Here is a 26,777-nt window from a genome sequence, read left to right as displayed (position 1 = left end):
TTTTGTTCTATCTAGTTATCTGCAAAGATAGATGACTATTGTGGGGTTGTGCTGCTGAGAGAAGAGTAGAAGTGAGAGAGAGAGAGACTGCTGTTGCCTGGCAGATTGTATGAGAGAGCTAGAATGGAAACCAATTGCTTTTATCTCCTGTCTTTTTCATAGTGAGCAAAATTAAGGAGGATTAAGCCAAAATCACAACTCAGCTCATACATCATGCTAAATTTTTGGTTCGGTTTTGGTATTACACCTGGACTGAAAAATATCTAGATTAGATATTAGAAGGCAGCAAAAAAATTAGAATATTCTCCAGGTTTTTTTTCCCCCCTTTGCATGGTCATCATGATTTTTGCAATGCAGATATGGTAGCCCTAATTTTGGCTCAGCATGTCTGAACTTAACATGTGGATTATAAACAATGGCTTAGTACACTCTATGAAGTTAGCAGAAAAAAAACACACCATAGTCCAAACATAGCCATGTTGTTAAAACAATGATTATGTGGTTTCCCCCTTATTATGGAAATGCCCTTAAAAGCCACAGTGGTGCCACACTGTCTTTAGGAAGATGGAAAAGGTAGGTTTTTGCTGGTATCTGGGATCCGAGGGTTTTATAATTGTTGTTTTTCCCCTTGTTTTATTTTGGAATTTTATGGGGTTGTTTCATGGATTTTTAAATGTCCAAGTCTGGTGGTTGAGGATACGATATAAATCATGGTTGTCCAACCTTTTGGCTTGCTTGGCCACATTGAGTGAAGAGGAAATGTCTTGGGCTGTATAATATATTAACTATATAATGTAGTTAATATGTAAAAATAACAAATGAACAAATTCCATTACTTTTTAATATTTTTATTATCTTGTGGGCTCTATTACTAACTGTCCAGGGCCACATGTAGCCCATGAGCTGTGGATTGGATACGCCTAATATAGATATTGTAATAAAAGAATAAATAAGTTGGAATTTGTAATCCATAAATCATGGCTTTTTGCAAAATAGACCATAGTTTGAGTAATTTGAGAATTACACAAATACCGTATTTTCCAGCGTATAAGACGACTTTTTAACCCATGAAAATCACCTCAAAAGTTGGAGGGTCGTCTTATACGCCGAGTCGTCTTATACGCCGGAAAAATACCTCTCGGATCTTTTCTCTTTTCTGCTGGGCGGCGGGATCGCTGGGTGAATGGAGGTAGGCATGGCGACCCGTGGTAAAGCGGCTGACGGCGAATGGGTGATGGAGGGCAAACTCTCAGTAGCTTCTGGGGCAGCTACTGCAGCTGCCGCCGTTGCTCTCTCTAGGACTGGCTGTCAGGTCCCCGATGAGAGGAGGGGCAGGCAATCCCCAGAGGCGCCCCGCTCGACCATAGGAAGGGAGCACCTTTGCTCCCGCCGAGGCACCGCCTGACTCGTGCCGACCAGAAGAATTGCTTGCCCGGTCACGGAGTGCGGAACTGAGAGCAGCAGCGCACCAGGGGGAAACCTTGGTATTTGGGAACGGAAAGGCTTAAGCCTTTTCATTTCTATTTTATGCACGGGCTGGGAGGGTCACGAAGTTTACCTCTTTTATTTTAGCAACATCGTGGCACTTATAAAAAAGGGTACTAACGCTAAACGAGTTGTTAATATGCAGATTGTGTGCCAGGAAGTGAAATATTGAGTTATTAGCCCAAACCCTATAATTTAACATGAAAAGTAGGGGGTCGTCTTATACGCCGGGTCGCCTTATACGCCGGAAAATACGGTAATAATCATAATCTGTTTTAGCATTATTGATTAATATAGCTGCAGAAAATAGTGCTGGTTTAAATGAACAAGTAGCTTGACTCTGTGTAAGAGTTCCCTATATTTGTTTGTATGCTTACAATGTTCCGTGGTGTATTTCAGATAAAAATCCAACATAAAGAATATTATATTTGGGGGAAAGAATTAAAATATATAAAATTTGTGCTAGTAGTATGTGAACTGAATAGCTTCATTTAACATCAATATTAGTATTTTTTAATAGGCAAAGCGCTTGTACGTAAGTGTGCACATTGTGAGATGTATGAAAAAGTAGAAATAAAATACCCAGATTACATTTTTCTGATTTCTTTTTCTATGTAAAAGTAGTGTAATTATTAGTCGTCTTGTTTGCCATTTATGCTATTTGTTATGGTGATGGAACTGTGTATTGACTAGAACAAGAATCTTGCATAAATTTGCAATTTAGTTGTTGCCCGATGCTTTCCAGAAATTTGGGGAACATTAGATCTGGAACGTTACTGCAAAGATCTTAGATGAGTAAATATTATACCTCTTCTTAGAAAAGCAATTGTTGATGGGGGGGACATTATTTTTAAGAAAAACTTATGTTCATTTATTTTTTATTAGATTAATAAACTCCTTTTGATCAAGAGCTCAAACTAATCTACGCAGGACTCCCCTATTTTATTTTAAAAGCAATGTGTTTCATAGGAGAGAGAACAAGATTCTCCCCCCCCCCAGTTTCAATATGATATTTCTGCCTTTCTATTAAACACATGTGAAAATTAACTTTTGGTTTTCTTTAATCTACCGCTGGAAAAAAGGCAGAAAATCGTGCCACTTTAGTGACCTTGGAATACCGTATATACTTGAGTATAAGCCGAATTTTTCAGCCCACTTTTTGGGCTGAAAAATTCCACTTCGGCTTATACTCCAGTCAACAAAAAAACTTACCGAGGACTTGTGCGCGGCCGAGGCTTTGGTGCTTCCGGGATCGCCCGCACCTCTCCCAAGCCACCGCCGTCCGAGACCTGCCGAAGTTTGGGGAGGTTTGGGGAGGTGCGCGCGCACCTCCCCAAACTCCGCGCCTTGCCTGCCTGCTTCTTTCCGCAGCGGAAAGAAGCAGGCAGGCAGGGCGCGGAGGAACGGAGATTTGCCGACGTTTGGGGAGGTTTGGGCGCCTCCCCAAACCTCGGCAGGTCTCCGTTCCTCCGCGCAGACCTGCCGACGTTTGGGGAGGTTTGGGCGCCTCCCCAAACCTCGGCAGGTCTCCGTTCCTCCTGCCGACCTTTGGGGAGGTTTGGGCGCCTCCCCAAACCTCCCCAGGTCTCCGTTCCTCCTGCCGACCTTTGGGGAGGTTTGGGCGCCTCCCCAAACGTCCCCAAACCTCGGCAGGTCTCCGTTCCTCCTGCCGACCTTTGGGGAGGTTTGGGCGCCTCCCCAAACCTCCCCAAACCTCGGCAGGTCTCCGTTCCTCCTGCCGACCTTTGGGGAGGTTTGGGCGCCTCCCCAAACGTCCCCAAACCTCGGCAGGTCTCCGTTCCTCCTGCCGACCTTTGGGGAGGTTTGGGCGCCTCCCCAAACCTCCCCAAACCTCGGCAGGTCTCCGTTCCTCCGCGCAGACCTGCCGACCTTTGGGGAGGTTTGGGCGCCTCCCCAAACGTCCCCAAACCTCGGCAGGTCTCCGTTCCTGTTTGGGGAGGTTTGGGCGCCTCCCCAAACCTCCCCAAACCTCGGAAGGTCTCCGTTCCTCCGCGCAGACCTGCCGACCTTTGGGGAGGTTTGGGCGCCTCCCCAAACGTCCCCAAACCTCGGCAGGTCTCCGTTCCTGTTTGGGGAGGTTTGGGCGCCTCCCCAAACCTCGGCAGGTCTCCGTTCCTCCGCGCAGACCTGCCGACCTTTGGGGAGGTTTGGGCGCCTCCCCAAACGTCCCCAAACCTCGGCAGGTCTCCGTTCCTCCGCGCAGACCTGCCGACCTTTGGGGAGGTTTGGGCGCCTCCCCAAACGTCCCCAAACCTCGGCAGGTCTCCGTTCCTGTTTGGGGAGGTTTGGGCGCCTCCCCAAACCTCCCCAAACCTCGGCAGGTCTCCGTTCCTCCGCGCAGACCTGCCGACCTTTGGGGAGGTTTGGGCGCCTCCCCAAACGTCCCCAAACCTCGGCAGGTCTCCGTTCCTGTTTGGGGAGGTTTGGGCGCCTCCCCAAACCTCCCCAAACCTCGGCAGGTCTCCGTTCCTCCGCGCAGACCTGCCGACGTTTGGGGAGGTTTGGGCGCCTCCCCAAACCTCCCCAAACCTCGGCAGGTCTCCGTTCCTGTTTGGGGAGGTTTGGGCGCCTCCCCAAACCTCCCCAAACCTCGGCAGGTCTCCGTTCCTCCGCGCAGACCTGCCGACCTTTGGGGAGGTTTGGGCGCCTCCCCAAACGTCCCCAAACCTCGGCAGGTCTCCGTTCCTGTTTGGGGAGGTTTGGGCGCCTCCCCAAACCTCGGCAGGTCTCCGTTCCTCCGCGCAGACCTGCCGACCTTTGGGGAGGTTTGGGCGCCTCCCCAAACGTCCCCAAACCTCGGCAGGTCTCCGTTCCTGTTTGGGGAGGTTTGGGCGCCTCCCCAAACGTCCCCAAACCTCGGCAGGTCTCCGTTCCTCCGTGCAGACCTGCCGACGTTTGGGGAGGTTTGGGCGCCTCCCCAAACGTCCCCAAACCTCGGCAGGTCTCCGTTCCTGTTTGGGGAGGTTTGGGCGCCTCCCCAAACGTCCCCAAACCTCGGCAGGTCTCCGTTCCTCCGCGCAGACCTGCCGACCTTTGGGGAGGTTTGGGCGCCTCCCCAAACGTCCCCAAACCTCGGCAGGTCTCCGTTCCTGTTTGGGGAGGTTTGGGCGCCTCCCCAAACCTCGGCAGGTCTCCGTTCCTCCGCGCAGACCTGCCGACCTTTGGGGAGGTTTGGGCGCCTCCCCAAACGTCCCCAAACCTCGGCAGGTCTCCGTTCCTGTTTGGGGAGGTTTGGGCGCCTCCCCAAACCTCGGCAGGTCTCCGTTCCTCCGCGCAGACCTGCCGACCTTTGGGGAGGTTTGGGCGCCTCCCCAAACGTCCCCAAACCTCGGCAGGTCTCCGTTCCTCCGCGCAGACCTGCCGACCTTTGGGGAGGTTTGGGCGCCTCCCCAAACGTCCCCAAACCTCGGCAGGTCTCCGTTCCTGTTTGGGGAGGTTTGGGCGCCTCCCCAAACCTCCCCAAACCTCGGCAGGTCTCCGTTCCTCCGCGCAGACCTGCCGACCTTTGGGGAGGTTTGGGCGCCTCCCCAAACGTCCCCAAACCTCGGCAGGTCTCCGTTCCTGTTTGGGGAGGTTTGGGCGCCTCCCCAAACCTCCCCAAACCTCGGCAGGTCTCCGTTCCTCCGCGCAGACCTGCCGACGTTTGGGGAGGTTTGGGCGCCTCCCCAAACCTCCCCAAACCTCGGCAGGTCTCCGTTCCTGTTTGGGGAGGTTTGGGCGCCTCCCCAAACCTCCCCAAACCTCGGCAGGTCTCCGTTCCTCCGCGCAGACCTGCCGACCTTTGGGGAGGTTTGGGCGCCTCCCCAAACGTCCCCAAACCTCGGCAGGTCTCCGTTCCTGTTTGGGGAGGTTTGGGCGCCTCCCCAAACCTCCCCAAACCTCGGCAGGTCTCCGTTCCTCCGCGCAGACCTGCCGACCTTTGGGGAGGTTTGGGCGCCTCCCCAAACGTCCCCAAACCTCGGCAGGTCTCCGTTCCTGTTTGGGGAGGTTTGGGCGCCTCCCCAAACCTCCCCAAACCTCGGCAGGTCTCCGTTCCTCCGCGCAGACCTGCCGACGTTTGGGGAGGTTTGGGCGCCTCCCCAAACCTCCCCAAACCTCGGCAGGTCTCCGTTCCTGTTTGGGGAGGTTTGGGCGCCTCCCCAAACCTCCCCAAACCTCGGCAGGTCTCCGTTCCTCCGCGCAGACCTGCCGACCTTTGGGGAGGTTTGGGCGCCTCCCCAAACCTCCCCAAACGTCGGCAGGTCTGCGCGGAGGAACGGAGACCTGCCGAGGTTTGGGGACGTTTGGGGAGGCGCCCAAACCTCCCCAAACAGGAACGGACACCTGCCGAGGTTTGGGGACGTTTGGGGAGGCGCCCAAACCTCCCCAAAGGTCGGCAGGTCTGCGCGGAGGAACGGAGACCTGCCGAGGTTTGGGGAGGTTTGGGGAGGCGCCCAAACCTCCCCAAACAGGAACGGAGACCTGCCGAGGTTTGGGGACGTTTGGGGAGGCGCCCAAACCTCCCCAAACGTCGGCAGGTCTGCGCGGAGGAACGGAGACCTGCCGAGGTTTGGGGACGTTTGGGGAGGCGCCCAAACCTCCCCAAACAGGAACGGAGACCTGCCGAGGTTTGGGGATGTTTGGGGAGGCGCCCAAACCTCCCCAAAGGTCGGCAGGTCTGCGCGGAGGAACGGAGACCTGCCGAGGTTTGGGGAGGCGCCCAAACCTCCCCAAACAGGAACGGAGACCTGCCGAGGTTTGGGGACGTTTGGGGAGGCGCCCAAACCTCCCCAAAGGTCGGCAGGTCTGCGCGGAGGAACGGAGACCTGCCGAGGTTTGGGGACGTTTGGGGAGGCGCCCAAACCTCCCCAAACAGGAACGGAGACCTGCCGAGGTTTGGGGACGTTTGGGGAGGCGCCCAAACCTCCCCAAAGGTCGGCAGGTCTGCGCGGAGGAACGGAGACCTGCCGAGGTTTGGGGAGGTTTGGGGAGGCGCCCAAACCTCCCCAAACAGGAACGGAGACCTGCCGAGGTTTGGGGACGTTTGGGGAGGCGCCCAAACCTCCCCAAACGTCGGCAGGTCTGCGCGGAGGAACGGAGACCTGCCGAGGTTTGGGGACGTTTGGGGAGGCGCCCAAACCTCCCCAAACAGGAACGGAGACCTGCCGAGGTTTGGGGACGTTTGGGGAGGCGCCCAAACCTCCCCAAAGGTCGGCAGGTCTGCGCGGAGGAACGGAGACCTGCCGAGGTTTGGGGAGGCGCCCAAACCTCCCCAAACAGGAACGGAGACCTGCCGAGGTTTGGGGACGTTTGGGGAGGCGCCCAAACCTCCCCAAAGGTCGGCAGGTCTGCGCGGAGGAACGGAGACCTGCCGAGGTTTGGGGACGTTTGGGGAGGCGCCCAAACCTCCCCAAACAGGAACGGAGACCTGCCGAGGTTTGGGGACGTTTGGGGAGGCGCCCAAACCTCCCCAAAGGTCGGCAGGTCTGCGCGGAGGAACGGAGACCTGCCGAGGTTTGGGGACGTTTGGGGAGGCGCCCAAACCTCCCCAAACAGGAACGGAGACCTGCCGAGGTTTGGGGACGTTTGGGGAGGCGCCCAAACCTCCCCAAACGTCGGCAGGTCTGCGCGGAGGAACGGAGACCTGCCGAGGTTTGGGGACGTTTGGGGAGGCGCCCAAACCTCCCCAAACAGGAACGGAGACCTGCCGAGGTTTGGGGACGTTTGGGGAGGCGCCCAAACCTCCCCAAACGTCGGCAGGTCTGCACGGAGGAACGGAGACCTGCCGAGGTTTGGGGACGTTTGGGGAGGCGCCCAAACCTCCCCAAACAGGAACGGAGACCTGCCGAGGTTTGGGGACGTTTGGGGAGGCGCCCAAACCTCCCCAAAGGTCGGCAGGTCTGCGCGGAGGAACGGAGACCTGCCGAGGTTTGGGGAGGCGCCCAAACCTCCCCAAACAGGAACGGAGACCTGCCGAGGTTTGGGGACGTTTGGGGAGGCGCCCAAACCTCCCCAAAGGTCGGCAGATCTGCGCGGAGGAACGGAGACCTGCCGAGGTTTGGGGAGGCGCCCAAACCTCCCCAAACAGGAACGGACACCTGCCGAGGTTTGGGGACGTTTGGGGAGGCGCCCAAACCTCCCCAAAGGTCGGCAGGTCTGCGCGGAGGAACGGAGACCTGCCGAGGTTTGGGGACGTTTGGGGAGGCGCCCAAACCTCCCCAAACAGGAACGGAGACCTGCCGAGGTTTGGGGACGTTTGGGGAGGCGCCCAAACCTCCCCAAAGGTCGGCAGGTCTGCGCGGAGGAACGGAGACCTGCCGAGGTTTGGGGAGGTTTGGGGAGGCGCCCAAACCTCCCCAAACAGGAACGGAGACCTGCCGAGGTTTGGGGAGGCGCCCAAACCTCCCCAAAGGTCGGCAGGTCTGCGCGGAGGAACGGAGACCTGCCGAGGTTTGGGGAGGTTTGGGGAGGCGCCCAAACCTCCCCAAACAGGAACGGAGACCTGCCGAGGTTTGGGGAGGTTTGGGGAGGCGCCCAAACCTCCCCAAACGTCGGCAGGTCTGCGCGGAGGAACGGAGACCTGCCGAGGTTTGGGGAGGTTTGGGGAGGCGCCCAAACCTCCCCAAACAGGAACGGAGACCTGCCGAGGTTTGGGGACGTTTGGGGAGGCGCCCAAACCTCCCCAAAGGTCGGCAGGTCTGCGCGGAGGAACGGAGACCTGCCGAGGTTTGGGGAGGCGCCCAAACCTCCCCAAAGGTCGGCAGGAGGAACGGAGACCTGCCGAGGTTTGGGGAGGTTTGGGGAGGCGCCCAAACCTCCCCAAAGGTCGGCAGGAGGAACGGAGACCTGCCGAGGTTTGGGGAGGCGCCCAAACCTCCCCAAAGGTCGGCAGGAGGAACGGAGACCTGCCGAGGTTTGGGGAGGCGCCCAAACCTCCCCAAAGGTCGGCAGGAGGAACGGAGACCTGGGGAGGTTTGGGGAGGCGCCCAAACCTCCCCAAAGGTCGGCAGGAGGAACGGAGACCTGCCGACGAGCCGCGGCCACACAGGGTATTCCTGTGTATTCAGGCTTGCAAAATGGCGGATCGAGCCTCTGCTGGCGGCAGAGGCTTGCAGAACGGCGGATCGGCTTATACTCGAGTCAATAACTTTTTCCAGTTTTGGGGGGTGAAATTGGGGGTCTCGGCTTATACTCGAGTCGGCTTATACTCAAGTATATACGGTATTTGGGTCCCATGAATTGGTGCTTGGTTAAAAGCACCACATCTTAGGTTACAAAGAAGAAAACATTTAACACAAGGTAGAGGCAAGATATATATAAAAGCTAAAAAGAAACAAGTCACTGTGATAAAAATCTCTTGCTGAACTGCTCTCCTATTGACCATAGTCTGAGCGCTAACTACTTTCACCATTTTTTATTATACGCCCCCTTCTCCGCCTATTAAATCTCTCTCTGCTATTTGTCGAAGTTTTTTTTTTAAATCCCATTTATATCCTGCCCTTCTCCGAAGACTCAGGGCGGCTTACAATCAAAGAAGCACAAATCAATGTGCTTAGCAATAGCCTTCATTCTATGTATATGCCTGCTTATTAGGGCTTTCAGGGGCCCCCAAGCGGCATTATTACAAAGTCAGCTTAATTGCCCCCAACAATCTGGGTCCTCATTTTACCTACCTCGGAAGGATGGTAGGCTGAGTCAACCTTGAGCCTGGTAGGATGCGAACCTGCACTAATTGCAGGCAGCTGGTGTTACTTAAGGAGGCATTAGCCCACTGCTCCACCAAGGCTCTCCACCAAGTATGGCATTCATTATTCTTGCCTTCCACCACAGAGTCATCCTGCTTTTCCTCTTCCTTTGCGCTTTCTCCCTCTCAGTCTCTTCATCACCACCAGTGTTATTGTCATCATCATCACCGCCATCATCATCATCTTCACATCTTCAGTTGCTTAGGCTCTTTTCATTATTACTTAATTCCATTTTGGACACTGCCTGCTGACACTCCCTGATTCTAATCTAGACTATTCGCAAACAATAATGTAAAAACCAATAAGAAACAACAAATAAAGTGTAATCTGAGCACATTAAACAAACAGAAAACAAAAATAAAAACACACTGAACAAGGGGCCCATTGGTTTCACCTCAGGCCTTGGGAATACAAACAGGTCTTCAAAAACAGGTCTTTATGGAACATCAGTGGGATAGAAGTCACACCATTTCAGGAGGGAATCTCATTCCAGAGGGCAAGTGGCACAACACCAGCTAATCCTGACACAGGAAGTCTTTCTTCAACACCATAAATATCTTCAAGTGGTTCAATACCTCTACCCGCAAACAAAATATTTAAGTTAGGATATGCTTCTAATGTTGTTTTCCAGAGATTTCTTTTTTCTTCTTTTTGCTCCTTAGGTCAAGAAAGTTTTCAAGTATTAAAAAGTAGCAAGTTTTATATAGCAGGAGTAGCCAGAAGATCCAAGCCAGACCTCTTTTATTAATAATAGCAGGGTCTCAATCCTTTCTCCAATCTCCAGCAAAAAAGGAGGAATGTATGTATGTATGTATGTATGTATGTATGTATGTATAGACACATAGACAGATAATAGGCAGAGAGGCAGGCAGATAACCTGCAGAGAAGGCCAGGCCTGCAAGTAAACACAAAACAGGTTTTCCTCACATTCATCTAATTACAATCTCAGTCTTGTCTCCTTATTAATCTTTAATAAGATTACTTTTATGAGTGAATCTCTATCTCACAGTGGCCTCTTCTACTGTGGAGTCCCTGGTGCGTGGTTGTTTGCTTACAGATGTTTCATTACCTAACTAGGTAACTTCATCAGTGCAACTGAGTATGGCGTTTAATTCAAGTTTATATACAACAGCTTGCTCTGTCAGTTTTGGAGAGGTGTGTTTTTCTCCCGGATGGTTCCTTGATTAGTGTATTGTTTTAGTTTTTAATACTAATTTTGCATATATACACCAGGATTCAGTTCCTGTATTTTATTCTTTTTAGCACATCCTTTTCCAATGAGCTGAAGAAAGACTCTTCTGTTTTAAATGTTGGTAAAACTCAAGGAAAGTATGGACCAGTGCCATTACCTCAGCCAAAATTCCTCACCCAGCATCCCCTACATGAGCAGGGAAACAGTAGAGATTGGTCTCAGGATGTACAGAATCACACAGCCAATGGCATAATAGCACAGAATCAGTGGGACTGCCAAGACAAGGGGCCTGCCTACCGTGCCTGCAGAAACATTCAAAATGACTGTGATGCAGTTGATAGCAGTTTGGTAAATGGAGAAAGAGGGAATACTAGTACGGACTCATTGCCAACCACAGCAGCTTGCAAGGGGCAGAAGATCAAGAGCTATCACTGGGCTTCAAGTGCAAATTCATTTCCATCTGTAAAAGAAGCTGGAGAGATGATTGCCAATAAGGAAGAGAAGCGGGTTGAGCAAGGCAGTCAGCGAGACCCTAACCCAGAGACAAAGGTAAGAAGTCTGGATTAGACAAAAAAGTGATTTTCACATTAATACGATAACAGTGTTTTGTAAAGAAGCTTCTGATCATCACAACCATTTTGGTTCCACATATTCTTAGATTTGTAGAAACCTGATACGACTTTTTATTAGATTGCATTGGAGAGCCTTTTGAAATTTATTTATTTATTTATAGTTACATTTATATACCGCCCTATTCCCTGAGGACTCAGGGCGGTTTACAGGGAATTAAAATCCACCATACAAAAGTTAAAAAACCAATTAAAAAAATATTAAATTACCCTGTATACATTAAAACCCCAATTAAAAATTTCTCCTCAGCCTGGGCCTGAGAGCTCAAAGAGCCAGGTCTTCAGGCCCCGGCGGAATGATCGGAGGTCGGGGGCAGTCCTCAGCTCCACCGGCAGCTGGTTCCAGAGGGCAGGCGCTCCCACCGAGAAGGCCCTATCCCTGGGTGTCACCCGCCGGCAATCTCTCACCGGCGGCACCCTGAGCAGACCCTCCCTGTGGGAGCGCACTGGGCGAAGGGCGTTTGATGCCGGCAGCAGGTGTTCCCTCAAATAGCCCGGACCCAGGCCATGTAGGGCTTTATAGGTAATAACCAGCACCTTGAATTTCACCCGGAGGGCAACCGGAAGCCAATGCAGCTCGCGGAGTAGAGGTGTTACATGGGAGTATCGGGAGACCCCCATTACAACTCGCGCGGCCCCATTCTGCACCAGTTGAAGCCTCTGAGTGGTCTTCAAGGGCAGCCCCATGTAGAGAGCGTTACAGTAGTCCAAACGGGAGGTCACAAGCGCATGAGTAACTGTGCGTAGGGCGTCTCGGTCCAGATAGGGACGCAACTGGCGCACCAGGCGAACCTGTGCAAAAGCCCCCCTGGTCACGGCTCCTATGTGGTCTTCAAAATTGAGCCGTGAATCCAGGAGGACGCCCAGGTTGCGAGCCCTATCAACGGGGGGTAACACCTCACCCCCCATCGTTAGAGGTGGAATAACTTGGTTAACCCGAGATGCCGATATGCACAGCCACTCGGTCTTGGCGGGATTGAGACGAAGCCTGTTTCTCCCCATCCAGACCTGAACCGCCTCCAGGCACCGGGACATCACGGAGAGGGCATCGCTGGGTTGGTTCGGGGTGGAAAGAAAAAGTTGGGTATCATCAGCGTACTGGTGATACCCCACACCGAAACCACGAATGATCTCGCCCAGCGGCTTCATATAGATGTTGAACAGGAGAGGCGAGAGGACCGACCCCTGAGGAACTCCACAAATGAGAGACCTCGGGGTGGATCTCTGCCCTCCTGTCAACACTGACTGCGAGCGGCCCTGGAGGTAGGAGGAGAACCACCGTAAAACGGTGCCTCCCACTCCCAACCCCCTGAGACGCCGCAGCAGGATACCATGGTCGATGGTATCGAAAGCCGCTGAGAGATCTAATAGGACCAGGACAGAGGAGCAACCCCTGTCCCTAGCCCTCCAGAGATCATTCACCAGCGCGACCAATGCCGTCTCCGTGCTGTATCCGGGCCTGAAGCCCGATTGGTACGGGTCCAGATAATCAGTTTCCTCCAGGAACAGAGGGAGCTGATGCGCCACCACACTCTCAACAACCTTCGCCAGAAAGCGAAGGTTGGAGACTGGACGATAGTTGTTTAAAACAGCCGGGTCCAAAGCAGGCTTCTTGAGAAGGGGCCTCACCACCGCCTCCTTCAAGGCGGCAGGGAAGACACCCTCCTTCAAAGAAGCAGTTATTACTGCATGGAACCAGCCTCGTGTTCCCTCCCGAGCCGAAATGAAGAGCCTTTCCTTTACAGAGTTCTTTTTTCACCAATCACTAGTTCAAAGTTGCCGTGGTGCTGAAAAGAGAGACTTACAACTGGTTTTTATGTTTATGTTTATTTTATTTTAATTCCATTTATATCCTGCCCTTCTCCGAAGACTCAGGGCGGCTTACAAGCTTAGCAGTAGCCTTCATTCTATGTATATGCCTGCTTATTAGGGCTTTCACCCCCCCCCCAAGCGGCATTATTACAAAGTCAGCTTAATTGCCCCCAACAATCTGGGTCCTCATTTTACCTACCTCGGAAGGATGGAAGGCTGAGTCAACCTTGAGCCTGGTGGGATGCGAACCTGCACTAATTGCAGGCAGCTGGTGTTACTTAGGGAGGCATTAGCCCACTGCTCCACCAAGGCATCCCAGAGTCACATGATTTTGATTTGAGCCCTTTGACAATTGGCACACATTTATGACAGTCACAGCCTCCCCGTCACATGACCGCCTTTTATTTTACTATTTATTTTATTTTATTTTACTATTTATTTTATTTTATTTTACTATTTATTTTATTTTATTTTACTATTTATTTTATTTTATTTTACTATTTATTTTATTATTTCTTATTTTATTATTTTATTATGTTTGTATCTTTGTACAGTTTTAATTTTTTATGACTGTAAGAGTTACCCTGAGATAAGACGGGCAGCCAATACATTTTTAAAAAATAAAAAAATAAAATAAAAAAATAAAATTTGTGACCTTCATAGTCAGCTTTTGACAAGAAAGATTCAGTGGGGAAACCACCAGGAGATTGCAAGTTATGGTCATGTGATGTTGCGTTTAACAACCCATGGTGATTTGCTTAATGACTGCAGCTGGAACTATTGTAAGTCACCTGATATTTCACTTAAGGACCACGCTGCTTAGCAACAGAGTTGTCATTCCCAAATGCAGTCAGTAAGTGAGCGCTATCTACATTTCACGGTGTAAGTCTAGGTATTGGGGCCTTTCCAGAATGTAGCGCTACTTCTGGATCATCACCGCACCTTTGTACTGACATCTTCTTGGGACACTCAGTTTTCCATTTTTCAAGATACTGAACTCTGCCACCTTTGAAGCAAGCAGCATCCCGAATTGGCTGAGGCTCTCCCCAGTGCCTGCGTCTCCACTGATTTCCTTTCCTTTTCTTGTGAATAGACACAAGAAATTCACACAGGCAAATCAAACCCAGGATGCAGTACTTGTTGGCCAGAGGCAATTATTGCCTTCTGATGTAGGTGAGCTGGAGGGAGCAAGTGTCATCTCTGGCTCCACAGTGGCTGCAGTCAATAAAATTGTGTGCCTTTGTGAGAATGGCTCTGAGGGTTTGGGGACAGGTGATAGCTGTGTGAAATTGCCATTTGTTTCTCTGTCTGTGAAGGAGTAGGCTTTCTGTTCAACAGGGCAAGCGCTGTGGGGTAAGTGCCCTTCCTGTGAAACGGAGAAATGATACACTTGGTATCACCATTAATCTAGATATTAAAGCAGCTGTTAAGGAGTAATCCTGGGGGAGTTTGTTATGTAATCCTCTTCTCAATTGGAGATGGCACTCTTGCTCAATTTAAACACACACACACACACACACACACACACACAGAGGAAATCTCTAAAGAGACAGAATGGTTCTTTTGTCTTTCTGAGGGTATTTATATCAATGCCTAATGCTAAGTGCAAACTAACACAGGAAGATGGACCAAATAAATGAATTATTATTTGATAATAATATTCAAGAAAAAGCAATTATTGGGTGCTGATAAACGATATACAAGAAAGTGGTAGTGGATATCTAGAGAAGGGGATGAAAGGTATCAGCTTAGTCTGATCTTCTCACCACCTGAATCCCTGAATTAATGTTTCAGCATACATCCTTTGATGGCAACTAATACATTAGTCCTTGACTTACAACAGTTCACTTAGTGATCATTTGAAGTTAAAATGGCACTGAAAAAATTGACCTAACCATTTTTCACACTTCTGACCGTTGCAGGATCCCCGTGGCCACAGGATTTACATTCAGATGCTTGACAACTGGTTCATATTTATGGCAGTCTCAGTGTCCCGTGATCACCTTTTGTGACCTTTTCACAAGCAAAGTCAATGGGGAAGCCAGATTCACTTAACAATTATGTTATAACAACTGCAGTGATTTATTTAACAAATGTGGAAGAAAAGGCATAAAATAGGACAAAACTCACTTAATAAATGTCTCATTTAGCAACATAAATTTTGGGTCCACTTGTGGTTGTAAGTCAAGGACTACTTGTACATATCCTGTGAGAGATTTTTTTTGACAATTCATTCCATGGTTCAGTTGTAATGGCAGCTATATTTAGGCTAGAAATAAGCTCTTCATGTGGGAATGAACACAACTTGGAAAAATAGCTTCATCAAGTTTGCTATAAAATGGAAAAGACATATAAGGAGAAGTCAGAAAATTGGGGGGGGGGGAAACTCAACCCCATAAAAATGGTGCATTCTGTAATACAACAAACGAAGCAAGGAATTCATGAATCCATTTATTCCACCCCAATTTCAACTGTAATTTAGTAGCAATTGGCTATGGTTTGTCTTCATGGAATTTAGAATTAGAGTTGTGCCCCAATTTTAATCCTAGCCAGCATTCTTGAGTACATTCCTATTTGGATGCAGTTCAAATACAGTTTTCAATTTGTACTGTAAAGATCAAGTTGGTTTCACAGTGGGGGAAGATCTGCTTTGAAAATAATATGGATGTATAATACTTCGGTCTGCATATCTTGTCCAGTGTGACCAATACTATTTGTTTCATGTATTGGCATTATAACACAAAATGTGTACTGGCCTAGACAAAGTTGTTTAAGGGAATTAGATTACATTAGAAACAAAGATTTTCTTTGGTGGCATAATTTGGCCATTCTTGTGTAAAGACCTTCAGATGGAAAAGAAGATATAATAGAATAATGGATACAGGAGTTGATTGTTTGCTTATTTCATATTATATAAATCTTCTGCTCCACAGCAAGCTTTCATTACACCTTCCTAGCCAGCTTCTGACAAGCAGAGTCAATGGAGGAAGCTGGATTTGCTTAATGATAATAATAATAATAAGTTGGAAGGGACCTTGGAGGTCATCTAGTCCAACCCCCTGCTCAGGCAGGAAACCCTATACCATTTCAGGCAAATGGCTGTCCAGTCTCTTCTTAAAAATGTGATTCATTTAACAAGTTCAATGATTTGCTTAATAACCATAAAAAAGTTTTTAAAATTGGGCACAACTCACTTAACAACTGCATTGCTGGAAATTCTGGTCCCAATTGTGGTCATAAATTGAGGATTATGTGTATATGTTTTTTATATAAATGACTGTTGGCCAGTGACTGCAAAGCTGGCTCAGATACTGTCAAAAGATGGTGGCTCCAGATATGGTCAGAACAACCTTATACATTTAAAATCTTATTGACAAGACCCAAGGATATCACTTCACATATTACAATTTAAAGTTATATATTTAAGAAAAAGTTCCAACAGCCAAAACCATCTTGGAAAGTAAAAAAAATGGATAAAGCTTTCATGCAGTGATGTTAGATGTTACTTACGCTACAATACAGTATTAGGATTAAACACAGATAAAGTGGTCACAGTTGTTAGTAATGCCTCTGTAATATGAGTTTATCTGAAGTGGAAAGCAAAATAGTAAGCTTTTGTTGAATAAATTGATACCATTCGTTAGTGCTTCTGATGTTACTATTGGCCAAAAAAATCCTAGGCCACATTAAAAAGCATTTATGCTTACTTTTGTTTTAACACAATAAGATAGACCTTGGACTGTTTGTGTGCCATTCTGGTTTTTCATATAGTTTCCTGTGCTCAGTTCAGTTCTGAAAAAAAATCATTGCTTGATGAACACAGTAACTGATTGCAAAAGAAATGGTAGAAATTACATTTTTAAAGCTTTCTTATAAAAATAAAACCACATCTATTTCCAGGAAACAAATGAAGAGAAATGTTACAAAATTGCCAATGAGCTTTTGCACACTGAAAGAGCTTATGTGAGTAGACTTGCTCTCTTGGATCAGGTAAGCATTTTTTCTACCTCCTTATTTTTTGTGTGTGAAGAAATGTTTTAATTTAACGTATAAAAAGAAACACTTTTGCTTGAGTCACATGCAATGCTAATCCATAATATGGTGAAAAACCTGGGCTTAGAATTATGTATGAAATAAGTCATGTACAGGAAGGCTTTTTTTATCTGAATCTGTTTTGAAATTAGCTTGGATTAAAACTAAAGCATATTACGTTTGTTTCCTCAAACGTTCCCCAAACATCTGCATATCACTCTTTGAAATATGCTATCATTTCATTCTTCTACCACATCTTCATAAATGTGTTATCTCTTCCCTACATCTTCTACAAGTGTTTTTCCTTTATGTGGATTATTACATTATTATCAGTAGCTTTTGAAGATCAGCACTCAACTCCAGAGTCAATAATATAGAACTGCAGGCATTGTGTCAAAACCTGCCCCACCAATGGAATTTGCAGGTCTCCTAATTTAAATAATAATTCATTTTTACTGGAATCTGATGAAATGGCCTAATCATGAGATATCGAAATTACTGCCAAGATATTGGACAATATATAATGATTTCCAAAGATGTTGGTTGTGCATAGTTGTAAATTTATACAAGCATATATCCTCAATGATGATAGATTGGGAATTTGTGTTTTAGATTACATCTTCCTGTGCCATTTTTTCTCTATTGGAAAGAGAAGAGTTATCTAAGTGAGCACACTATTACTAAGAATATTTGGTCACTCCTAATAACCATGAGACCAATTTAATTTTGCAACTAAGAAAGGGAAAATTCACATTCATTTCCCACTTGAAATGATGACTAACTACAAAATAATTAGGAATTACTCATATCCCATCAGAATAAAGTTCCATTTAAATTCCACAGTCCAAAAAATTTAAATGTCACACAGCCCACGAGCTTTGGTTTTGCTCTCCTGTTTCAGTAGCCTGTTTACAATAAAACGTTTTTCTCCCCAATATTATATCTGAACATTTTTCATCCTGGGGTGTCTGTCTTTTGGATTGCTTCTCACCTTCACTCTTTACATAATTATTTCCCCCCTTTTTGGTTCCTCAGACTATAAATTGAGTTTTGAAGATACTCATTTTTTAAAACTTAGCCAGCTTCCTTTTGTGTTGATTTGGATTTTTCTCTCTGACTTGAAACGTAAGAAGCACTGCATAGTTGCCAGTTTTGGAATAGAAATTAGACATCTCTTGTTACCTTTAAATTTCTAGTGGTTTATTTAGACTACTGTCTTCTTACTGTAGTTGTTGGCTGCACGAATTAATGCAATTCCTTTCAGCTTAGTAAGGAACTGTTTTGCTATGAAGTGATGTACAAGCCTGGGAGTGGGCAGCCAAAGAAACAGAACCAATCAGTAACAAAATAATATGATTATATTAAGCAGATACTTAATTAAAAGCCCTGGTGGTGCAGTGGTTAGAATGCAGTATTGCAGGCTAACTTTGCCCACAGCCAGGAGTTTGATCCTGAATGGCTCAGTGTTGACTCAGATTTCCATCCTTCGATAAAATGAGGACCAAGATTGTTGGGGACAAAATATTGACATTTGTAAGCCACTTAGAGAGTGCTGTAAACAATTATTGAGTGGTATATAAATCTAAGTGCTATTGCTACTGATAATTAAAAGAGTACCCTCATTAACATCTCATGCATAATACAAGATTCCACTTTGTCCCTATGCTTCATGAGACACAGGCTCTAATTCAGTTTTTGCTTCTCTGTAGTTAGCAGTCCATCTTTCTATCCTTGTTTTAGGATGCCCATCAATCTTATCCCATATACCTAATCTATCATTTTCTCATATTCTTGCATTTCCCATTAAAAGTTTTTGTCTTTTGCCTAATCCTTCATTCCCCAAGTCCTGTCCAAAACTTCTTTGACTAATATTCTGATTTCAAATTTCTGATTCCTTTGCTGATTTTTTCCAGCTATTCTTACTCACCCATCTTTCTCTCTGATTGCCTCTTTGCTTGTTTTTAGCAAATCATAGTTTAATGAAGACTTTTTCAAGCTACACCCTGTAGAGGTGCTAGAATTGGGAGATTCTGTGAGTTAGTCCTTACATATCTGTTTTAACCTCTTTGAAGTTGTTGAAGTGAAAAGGAGGTGACATGGACCCCTGAAGTTTGCTTGTGATTTTATATTTCCTAAACTAAGCCCTATATTTTGTCTTTTATAGAGAATGTGGTAAGCAAATGGCAGCTGCAAGCCACATTACAAATATTGAAGGCTGTGTAAGCTAGTTACTCTGTGTTGCTACATTTTGCCCTTTTAAAAAAGTTATATATTTTATATTACATTTTCAAACATTCCAAAACATAATATTGAGCAGCTGTACGGCAACACCCAGTTGACTTTGGCTCATCTCAAAAACCTAATATTGGGTGGACCTGGCTATACATGGATGGAAAACTACTAGCAGATCCTTAAGTTACAGGATAGACAGGGAAGTGTGTGTCCATTAAGTCACCAGGAGTCTAAATGGACTACTAAAAAGGAAATTCTATATCACTAAAATCAGTTTCCTAATTGCAAATCTGTTGGTTTATTAGATCCTAAATTTGGCTCAGTGGGTTAGGACGCTGAGCTTGTCGATCAGAAGGTCGTCAGTTTGGCGGGTCGAATCCCAAGTGCCGCGTAACAGAGTGAGTGCCTGTTACGCATCCCAGCTTCTGCCAACCTAGCAGTTCGAAAGCACGTAAAAATGCAAGTAGAAAAATAGGGACCACTACGGTGGGAAGGTAACAGCGCTCCGTGCGCCTTTGGGGTCTAGTCATGCCGGACACATGACCACGGAGACGTTCTCGGACAAGCGCTGGCTCTTCAGCTTTGAAACAGAGATGAGCACCGGCCCCTAGAGTCGGAAACGACAAGCACACATGTGCGGGGGAACCTTTACCTTTACCTTACTCATTCATAGTGTTGGTAGAAAAATGCGCTCTCAAAATTTTTGTAAAAATTGAAGTTAAGGCCGTATATTGACATGAAACCTAACTATGGTTTACATAAGAATGACTCTTGAGGTTGCACATTCCATTCCACCACCTTTCTCCTAGGTTAGACAACTCCCAAAATAGCTTGAAACGTCCCCTGGCAGAAAATTTGTTTGCATTCAAGTGTGCTTGGGATTTTAATTAATGTTATTTCATGAACGAAGGTGAATATACATGTTCCAGGATAATGTTGTAGGACCCACTCGGGATTGGTCACTGGGACCAGAGCAGATAAGAACTGCTAGAGAGAAGTTCCCTGAGGATGGGCTTCAGCATGAGTCCAAAAGCTTGGAAGACTAAACCTCTGGTCCCAGTGACCGACCCAGATTGGATCCCGAAATACTATTTTTTTTAAACCAACTTTTTGAGAAGTGGAATTCATCTTCCATTATAGGTTGGTCACAACAGATGTCAGTTTCTAGTAGACTATGATCTTGAAAAACTAAGCAGAATTGAATGAGAGACTATAAGGGAACCCTAAAGTTAAAAATAACCCACCCCCCAAAAAAGTAAAAGAAGACATACCCCTCTTGTAAGATTTTAATTATGTAGTCTCCAAATCCAGATAAAGCGTGTTGCTCTTATTTGCAGTTAGATTAACTTCTCTTAGCTATCAGCAAGACTAACTCAAGCCTTGTGGTAGTCTGAAGGAAGCATTAAGGGATCCTAAGGCATTTATTTCATCAGAATGTAGTCAGCTAATAAATCATTATGCATTCAGAATTGTGTAACATAATATGTTCAAGGGCCATATAAGAGTGAGATGGGCAAGTATATAAATGAAATAAAGAAATAAAGAGTAACTGAACGTTGTTATATCAATCTGTTTCTGTGTTCCGTTAAAAATTGGAATACGAAAAAGGGTCTATTGCTCATCAGTGTAAGAGGGGGATGAATGTTTTGACTTAAATGAGCAGCGAATGTGAGGGAAGATGACTTTTGAAGGAAAGGAAGGGGGAAAAAAGAAGCAGCACATAAATCAAAAATCTGCTGGCTCAGAAGATTGCATAGCTTTCCTAGAATAAAAACTGACATGTTTGAAGGTCATTTCACACTGTGGTGCTTTGGATTCACAGCAGAAAAAGGTTCTTTGGAGAGTACAGGGATGTGAATGTAGTATCCGTCAGCAACTTTTTCTATGAGAGGATGCAGGTACTGGAAGAAGATGCACAGGGGTACAACATGGATGCCTCCATACTTCTGAAATCCATTTATGCCTTAGCATTGCACAGCCTGCTTTGTAATGAGGACCCAGATTGTTGGGGGCAATTAAGCTGACTTTGTAATAATGCCGCTTGGGGTGTGTGTGAAAGCCCTAACAAGCAGGCATATACATAGAATGAAGGCTACTGCTCAGCTTGTAAGCCGCCCTGAGTCTTCGGAGAAGGGCGGGATATAAATGTAATAAAAAAATAAAAAAAATAAATAAATAAAGATACTGCTGTGAAGGGCAAAAATAAGTAGCCCTGTATTGACCCCTTAAAACAAACAGAGGCTATAACAACAGGGGATTGTTAAAATATTATTATAGATTACCTGATATATTAATAATCACTAGAGATTTTTTTTTATCTTGTGCTAATGTGAGGGGAGCAGGAATGCATTTATGTGTGACTGTCTTCCATTCTTTGCAGGTCTTTTATAGCAAACTAATGGATGAAGCTAACAGGGGATCATTTCCAGCTGAAGTTGTTAATAAAATATTTTCCAATATTTCATCCATAAATCAGTTCCATAGTCAGTTCTTGCTACCTGAGCTTGAGAAAAGAATGCAAGAATGGTAAGCATGATTGCAAACTGTTGAACATCAGTATGAAAAATAACATGGACATCATCCCTCCATAGGAGATTGTGGATTCCTCCCCCCCCCAATGAAGCATTTAACTTTGTGTAATTGAGATCCTTAAAGATTCTTTATGAAAAACCCTAGAAATAGAATATACCCCTCCCTTAAAACTAGTATGTGCAGATATCAAAAATATATGGATTGCCACAAGGCAATATTGGAGCGGATGAGATCAATCTGTATTTGTAGAATAAAAAAGAACAACTTCTACATCATGAACTGGATGTTTGTTTTAATATGTTAAGAGAAATATACGTGGTCAAGCTGTGAGTTGAATTTTCTTTCTTTTTTAAAAAAAGACTTTTTAATTTTAGCACAGCGTTGCAGTGAATATTTTTTTAAAAAGGGAAGTCTTTATTTTAAGTAGATATTATGACATGGAGTTATATGCACCTTTATTTAACAGCTGTTTTTTTGTTTCTCTACTTATTTATCTTTTGTTTTCTGAACATCAGAAGAAAGGAGAAAAGACAGAGTTCCAGGGATTTTTTTTTTGCAATATTTAATACTGATTTTAGGATAGGAAAGGATTTCTGATTGCAAAAGATCTGTTATTATCTCAGTGCCTTTTCAGTACCAACCAAATCTTAACTCCTCTTTTATTTTGCATTGTACAAGAAATTCTGAAATTTATTTATGCTTTTTGATCAGCTTAAAGTTGTGTCTGGAATTAAGACAGATGTTAAGCTTATTTGTAGTTTAAGATTCATAAGCCCAGAGTTCTTTTTGTCTTGCTTCATAAAAAAATATTCTTCAGAATCATACTTTTTCTGAGTTTGGATGTAGTTGTTAATTACAATCATGCACTAATTTTCCCCAGACCAAATTTTAGGAAGAAAGAGATACACGGCAGCTCATGTTGCCAAACCTTCTTAACATGTGGGTTGGGAAACATGGGGCCCATAATCCATATATACCCCTCTAAATTCAACTGTCAAAGTTCAGTAGCAAAAAAAGTTAATTATTTTCAGCAGCAAGATTTTTGTTATTTTTTAAAATTAAAGATACATTATATTGAACCCACCCATTTTTGTGTTTTTTTTACTTCTCCCCTTGGTCATCCAAATTTCTTTCAACTCAAAACCAGATCACATACTTCAGTCCTGTTCACTCTCTGATCCCATTGGGTGGAAAAACACAGAGGTGGGATTACAGTACAGACTGTCCTTCTGTAATCTTTCCTGTTGTAGAATATTAGTTACAACTTTGAGAATTGCTTGTGTCTCCCTTACGAATGATCAGTATGGAGGATAAAATCTTTCATAAAGTATAGGCATTGGCTCCTGAACAATTAGAGGCTAGCGTTCTACTGTGGGAGTCTAATTAATTGAAAAGTTGAGTGCTTTTCGTGATAGGCCTTCACTAAAAGCACCCGTAATAAATTGTAATCATCACATTTGAGAATATGAGTTTGTGAATCTGAAAATCCTTTGGCTAGATTATGAAATATTCTTTTTTTAAATTGACATGCACAAAGTACAGGTAGTCCTCAACTTAGGATCACGATTGAGTCCATTTGTTAAGTGAGTTTTGCCCCATTTTACGACTTTTCTCGCCACATTTGTTAAGTGAATCATTACAGTTCTTAAATTAGTAACACAGTTGTTAAGTGAATCTGGTTTCCACACTGACTTTGCCTGTCAGAAGGTTGCAAAAGGGGATCACATGATCCCGGGACACTGCAACCATCATAAATGTGAGTTGGTTGTCAAGCATCCAACTGTAAATCACGTGATCATGGGGATGCTGCAACGGTCATAAGTGTGAAAAATGATCTTAAGTCACTTTTTCAGTGCTGTTGTAAGTTCGAATGGTCACTAAATGAACTCTTTTAATTCAAGGACTACCTGTAGGCATTAAGGCAGGCAAGCTAACCCAATGACAAAGAATTTACAGTACTAAAAGGCCCATAGTAAGTATTAATTGACTTTTAACACAGTATTCATATGTTGTTGCCTTTCCCCCCTCCTATTTAGGGACACCAATCCCAGGATCAGTGATATTCTGCAGAAACTGGCTCCTTTTCTCAAGATGTATGGAGAGTATGTGAAGAATTTTGACAATGCAATGGAGCTGGTAAAAACGTGGACTGAAAGATCTCCTTGTTTCAAATCTATTATTCAAGATATTCAGGTAATGTGTGTATGTATGTAGTGTGAGTGAAAGAGACAATGATTTTATTACACACAAACACACACACACACACAAACACTTAAGACCATGTCAGTAGCATTTTATTTTGTTGAATGGTATGCAGGGGTAGGCAATTTTGGCTCTTTTATGACTTGTGGACTTCAACTCCCAGAATTCCTGAGCCAGCATGGCTAAGCATGGAAACCTCTCCATTTCTCCTGAGCATGGCTGGCTCAGGAATTCTGGGAGTTGAAGTCCACGAGTCATAAAAGAGCCAAGGTTGCCTACCCCTGGTATAGTTCCTTCTGGAAACAATTTGAAAGTCCCATTAGTTATCTAATACTCTATCCACAAAAATGATAAACTTAAGTTGTCTAAAGTGTGGCTCATATGTGGCTAATGAAAACTAGGAGATCTAAAATTCCACTGAATCCAAATTATTAAAGTTGAGGACTACCTGTCTTGTACAAGATGTATATTAACAGTTTTCATTCTTTTTTTTTCTAGAAACAGAAAGTTTGTGGAAATCTGACTTTGCAGCATCACATGCTAGAACCTGTACAACGAATTCCAAGATATGAGATGCTGTTGAAGGATTATTTGAGAAAATTGCCTGCAGATTCTCTTGATTGGAAAGATGCTGAAAGTAATGTTTGTGTGCAGTCTGCATGAAGCAAAAGAGGAACTATTTTGTAGTTTGCTATTTTCCTTTGGTTGTCTTATTTTCTCTTGCATTTCAGTTGTATACTGGAATGCAAGAGGAAATAAAATATATCAGCATATCAGAATGCATTCTCTTCCATACTTCACGCTATATTCAGTTTTAAATTCTGATGGCTTTTTTAATGTCATAAATTAGTTGTAATTTTAAAGGTATTCTTTTTAAATTATGGTTTTCAAAAAGGGGTTTCCATTTTTTTCCAAATTATTTCATTCATTTCATTCCATGAATGCTCATAATAGTTTTGTGCAAATGTTTAAATAAGGGATTGGTTTGTTAACTCAAACCACAGAAAAATATATGTTATGATTTTTCCCCCCAAAGGTGTCTATTTCCTTGATTAAATTAATGGACTCTGTTTTTTCTGAAATTTGAATAAGGAGGTTAAGATTAGTTTTCCTTCAGGATAGTGGCAGGCCTGTCATATCCTAGCCTTTAATTGACCTCCACAGATTTCATTTGGTGTCAAAAGACAAGCATAGCAGTCATTTTCATACATATTCCAGTTTGAAGTGACTGATCTGGCAGTGACAATTTGAATTAATAGCTGGATTTGCATTTTACATAGCGGAAAAAATATTCTGCCAAGGACTTGTTTTATGCTTCATTTCAATAAAAGATGCATTATCATGACCATTTAATACTCAAGTTTAACATACCTATGTTGGCTGCAGGAAGTCTCTGTTGCTTTGAGGATATATATATATTATATAGTCATGTGAAAATCTAGTTCTAAGGAAACTAGTTATGCTAGAAAGTATATGACTACTTAATTTAGTTTGTTAGCTCTTTTTTTTTAAAGGGTATACGCTTTTAAAATATTACTTTACATTTTAGGATAAGAAATAATCTTTTTTATTTTCCATTTCTTCCCTAGAGTCCTTGGAAATTATATCCACAGCTGCAAGTCACTCTAATAGTGCAATTCGGAAAATGGTGAGTAACTTATTTCCCATTTTCTGTTTGCAGAATCTGCATTTTAGTTATTATTATAGACAGTCTTCAACTTACAACCACAACTGAGCTCAAAATTTCCACTGCTAAGCGAGACAGTTGTTAAGTGAGTTTTGTCCCATTTTGCAACCTTCCTTGCCACAGTTGTTAAGTGAACCACTTCACTTGTTAAATTAGTAACACCGTTACTGTTGTTAAGTGAATCTGGTTTTCCCATTGACTTTGCTTTTCAGAAAGTTGCAAAGGGGATCACATGTCCCCAGAATACAGCGATCGTCATAAATAATATGCCAATTGCCCAGTGTCTGAATTTTTATCATGTGCCCATGGGGATGCTACAACTGTCATATGTGTGAAACAGTCATAAGCAATGCTTTTTTTGTAAAAAAAAAAAGGAACTCACACACGTCATACAACCTGCCTTACCTACCCTACAAGGTTTACCTTTGTAGTTCAAAAAACAAACCCCTTCAATTTTTAGTCTATCTAAAAGACTAGGATTTTGTTCAAGGTAAGTTAATACTATTAATGTTACCATGCACTGTGTGGCTTTAAATTACAAGAAGGCATTTTATTAATCTTTTGGGACATTTACCACTGGCATACCCATTTAGTTTAATGAGTCGAAATCTCAGCTTTCTATGTGGAATGAAATTGGCCCAATAAAACAAATTTAGTTGCTTATAAATGATTGAATTATTTTCAAGACGTTGTCAAGGTGGAAAAATTTACATTTGGAGTTTAATATGGATATTGACTTGAAACAAATTAAAGTTGAACCTTTGTCAGTGAACAGATTACTTTTAATTTACCTTTAAGTTAAACCCAATTTAATAAACAGATCTCATTAAACCTCATACTGTAGGTCTACCTTTACATCTGACCAATACATAATTAATATAATTATTAATAATACCTCCAAATCACAAGACATTGGCTTTATTCTTATTCTTCCCCTCTGCAGTTTGAATATAAAGTATAAAAGACTAAAAAGAGATTTTCGTAGACATCCCAGCCTTTGAACTACCCAAGGAACCGAAACAGCAAAGTTTCGCTGTTGGGCAAACTTCCACGCCAGCTGCCTTTCTTTCCTCTCGCTTTGCCTCTTTTTAACTTCAGACGACTCACCCTCTTGTGAAAGATGGCCTCCATGTTTATGTGTCTCCCATCGCCACTATTGGCTTCCACACCACATGGTCCAACCCAGACAATCAAGCCACGCTCTGTCTATTGTGCTCCGGCACCTCATG

General features: G+C 44.6%; 1 protein-coding gene across 1 annotated transcript in view; it reads left to right on the top strand.

Annotated features, from left to right (window-relative positions):
- Nucleotides 1–26,777, top strand: part of FGD4 (FYVE, RhoGEF and PH domain containing 4) — a 67,680-nt gene that overhangs the window by 17,122 nt on the left and 23,781 nt on the right. The window contains exons 3-8 of the mRNA XM_081331267.1: nt 10,494–10,971; nt 16,764–16,853; nt 21,508–21,653; nt 23,696–23,852; nt 24,360–24,498; nt 25,451–25,509. Coding sequence (XP_081187393.1) covers nt 10,494–10,971; nt 16,764–16,853; nt 21,508–21,653; nt 23,696–23,852; nt 24,360–24,498; nt 25,451–25,509 — 1,069 coding nt within the window. The remainder of the gene's footprint in view (nt 1–10,493; nt 10,972–16,763; nt 16,854–21,507; nt 21,654–23,695; nt 23,853–24,359; nt 24,499–25,450; nt 25,510–26,777) is intronic.

This window comes from Vipera berus (genome assembly GCF_964194415.1).
Source record: "Vipera berus genome assembly, chromosome: 6".
NCBI classification, from domain to species: Eukaryota; Metazoa; Chordata; class Lepidosauria; order Squamata; family Viperidae; genus Vipera; species Vipera berus.
Note: the sequence above shows the minus strand (reverse complement) of the source record. Positions and strands in the feature narration are given on the sequence as shown.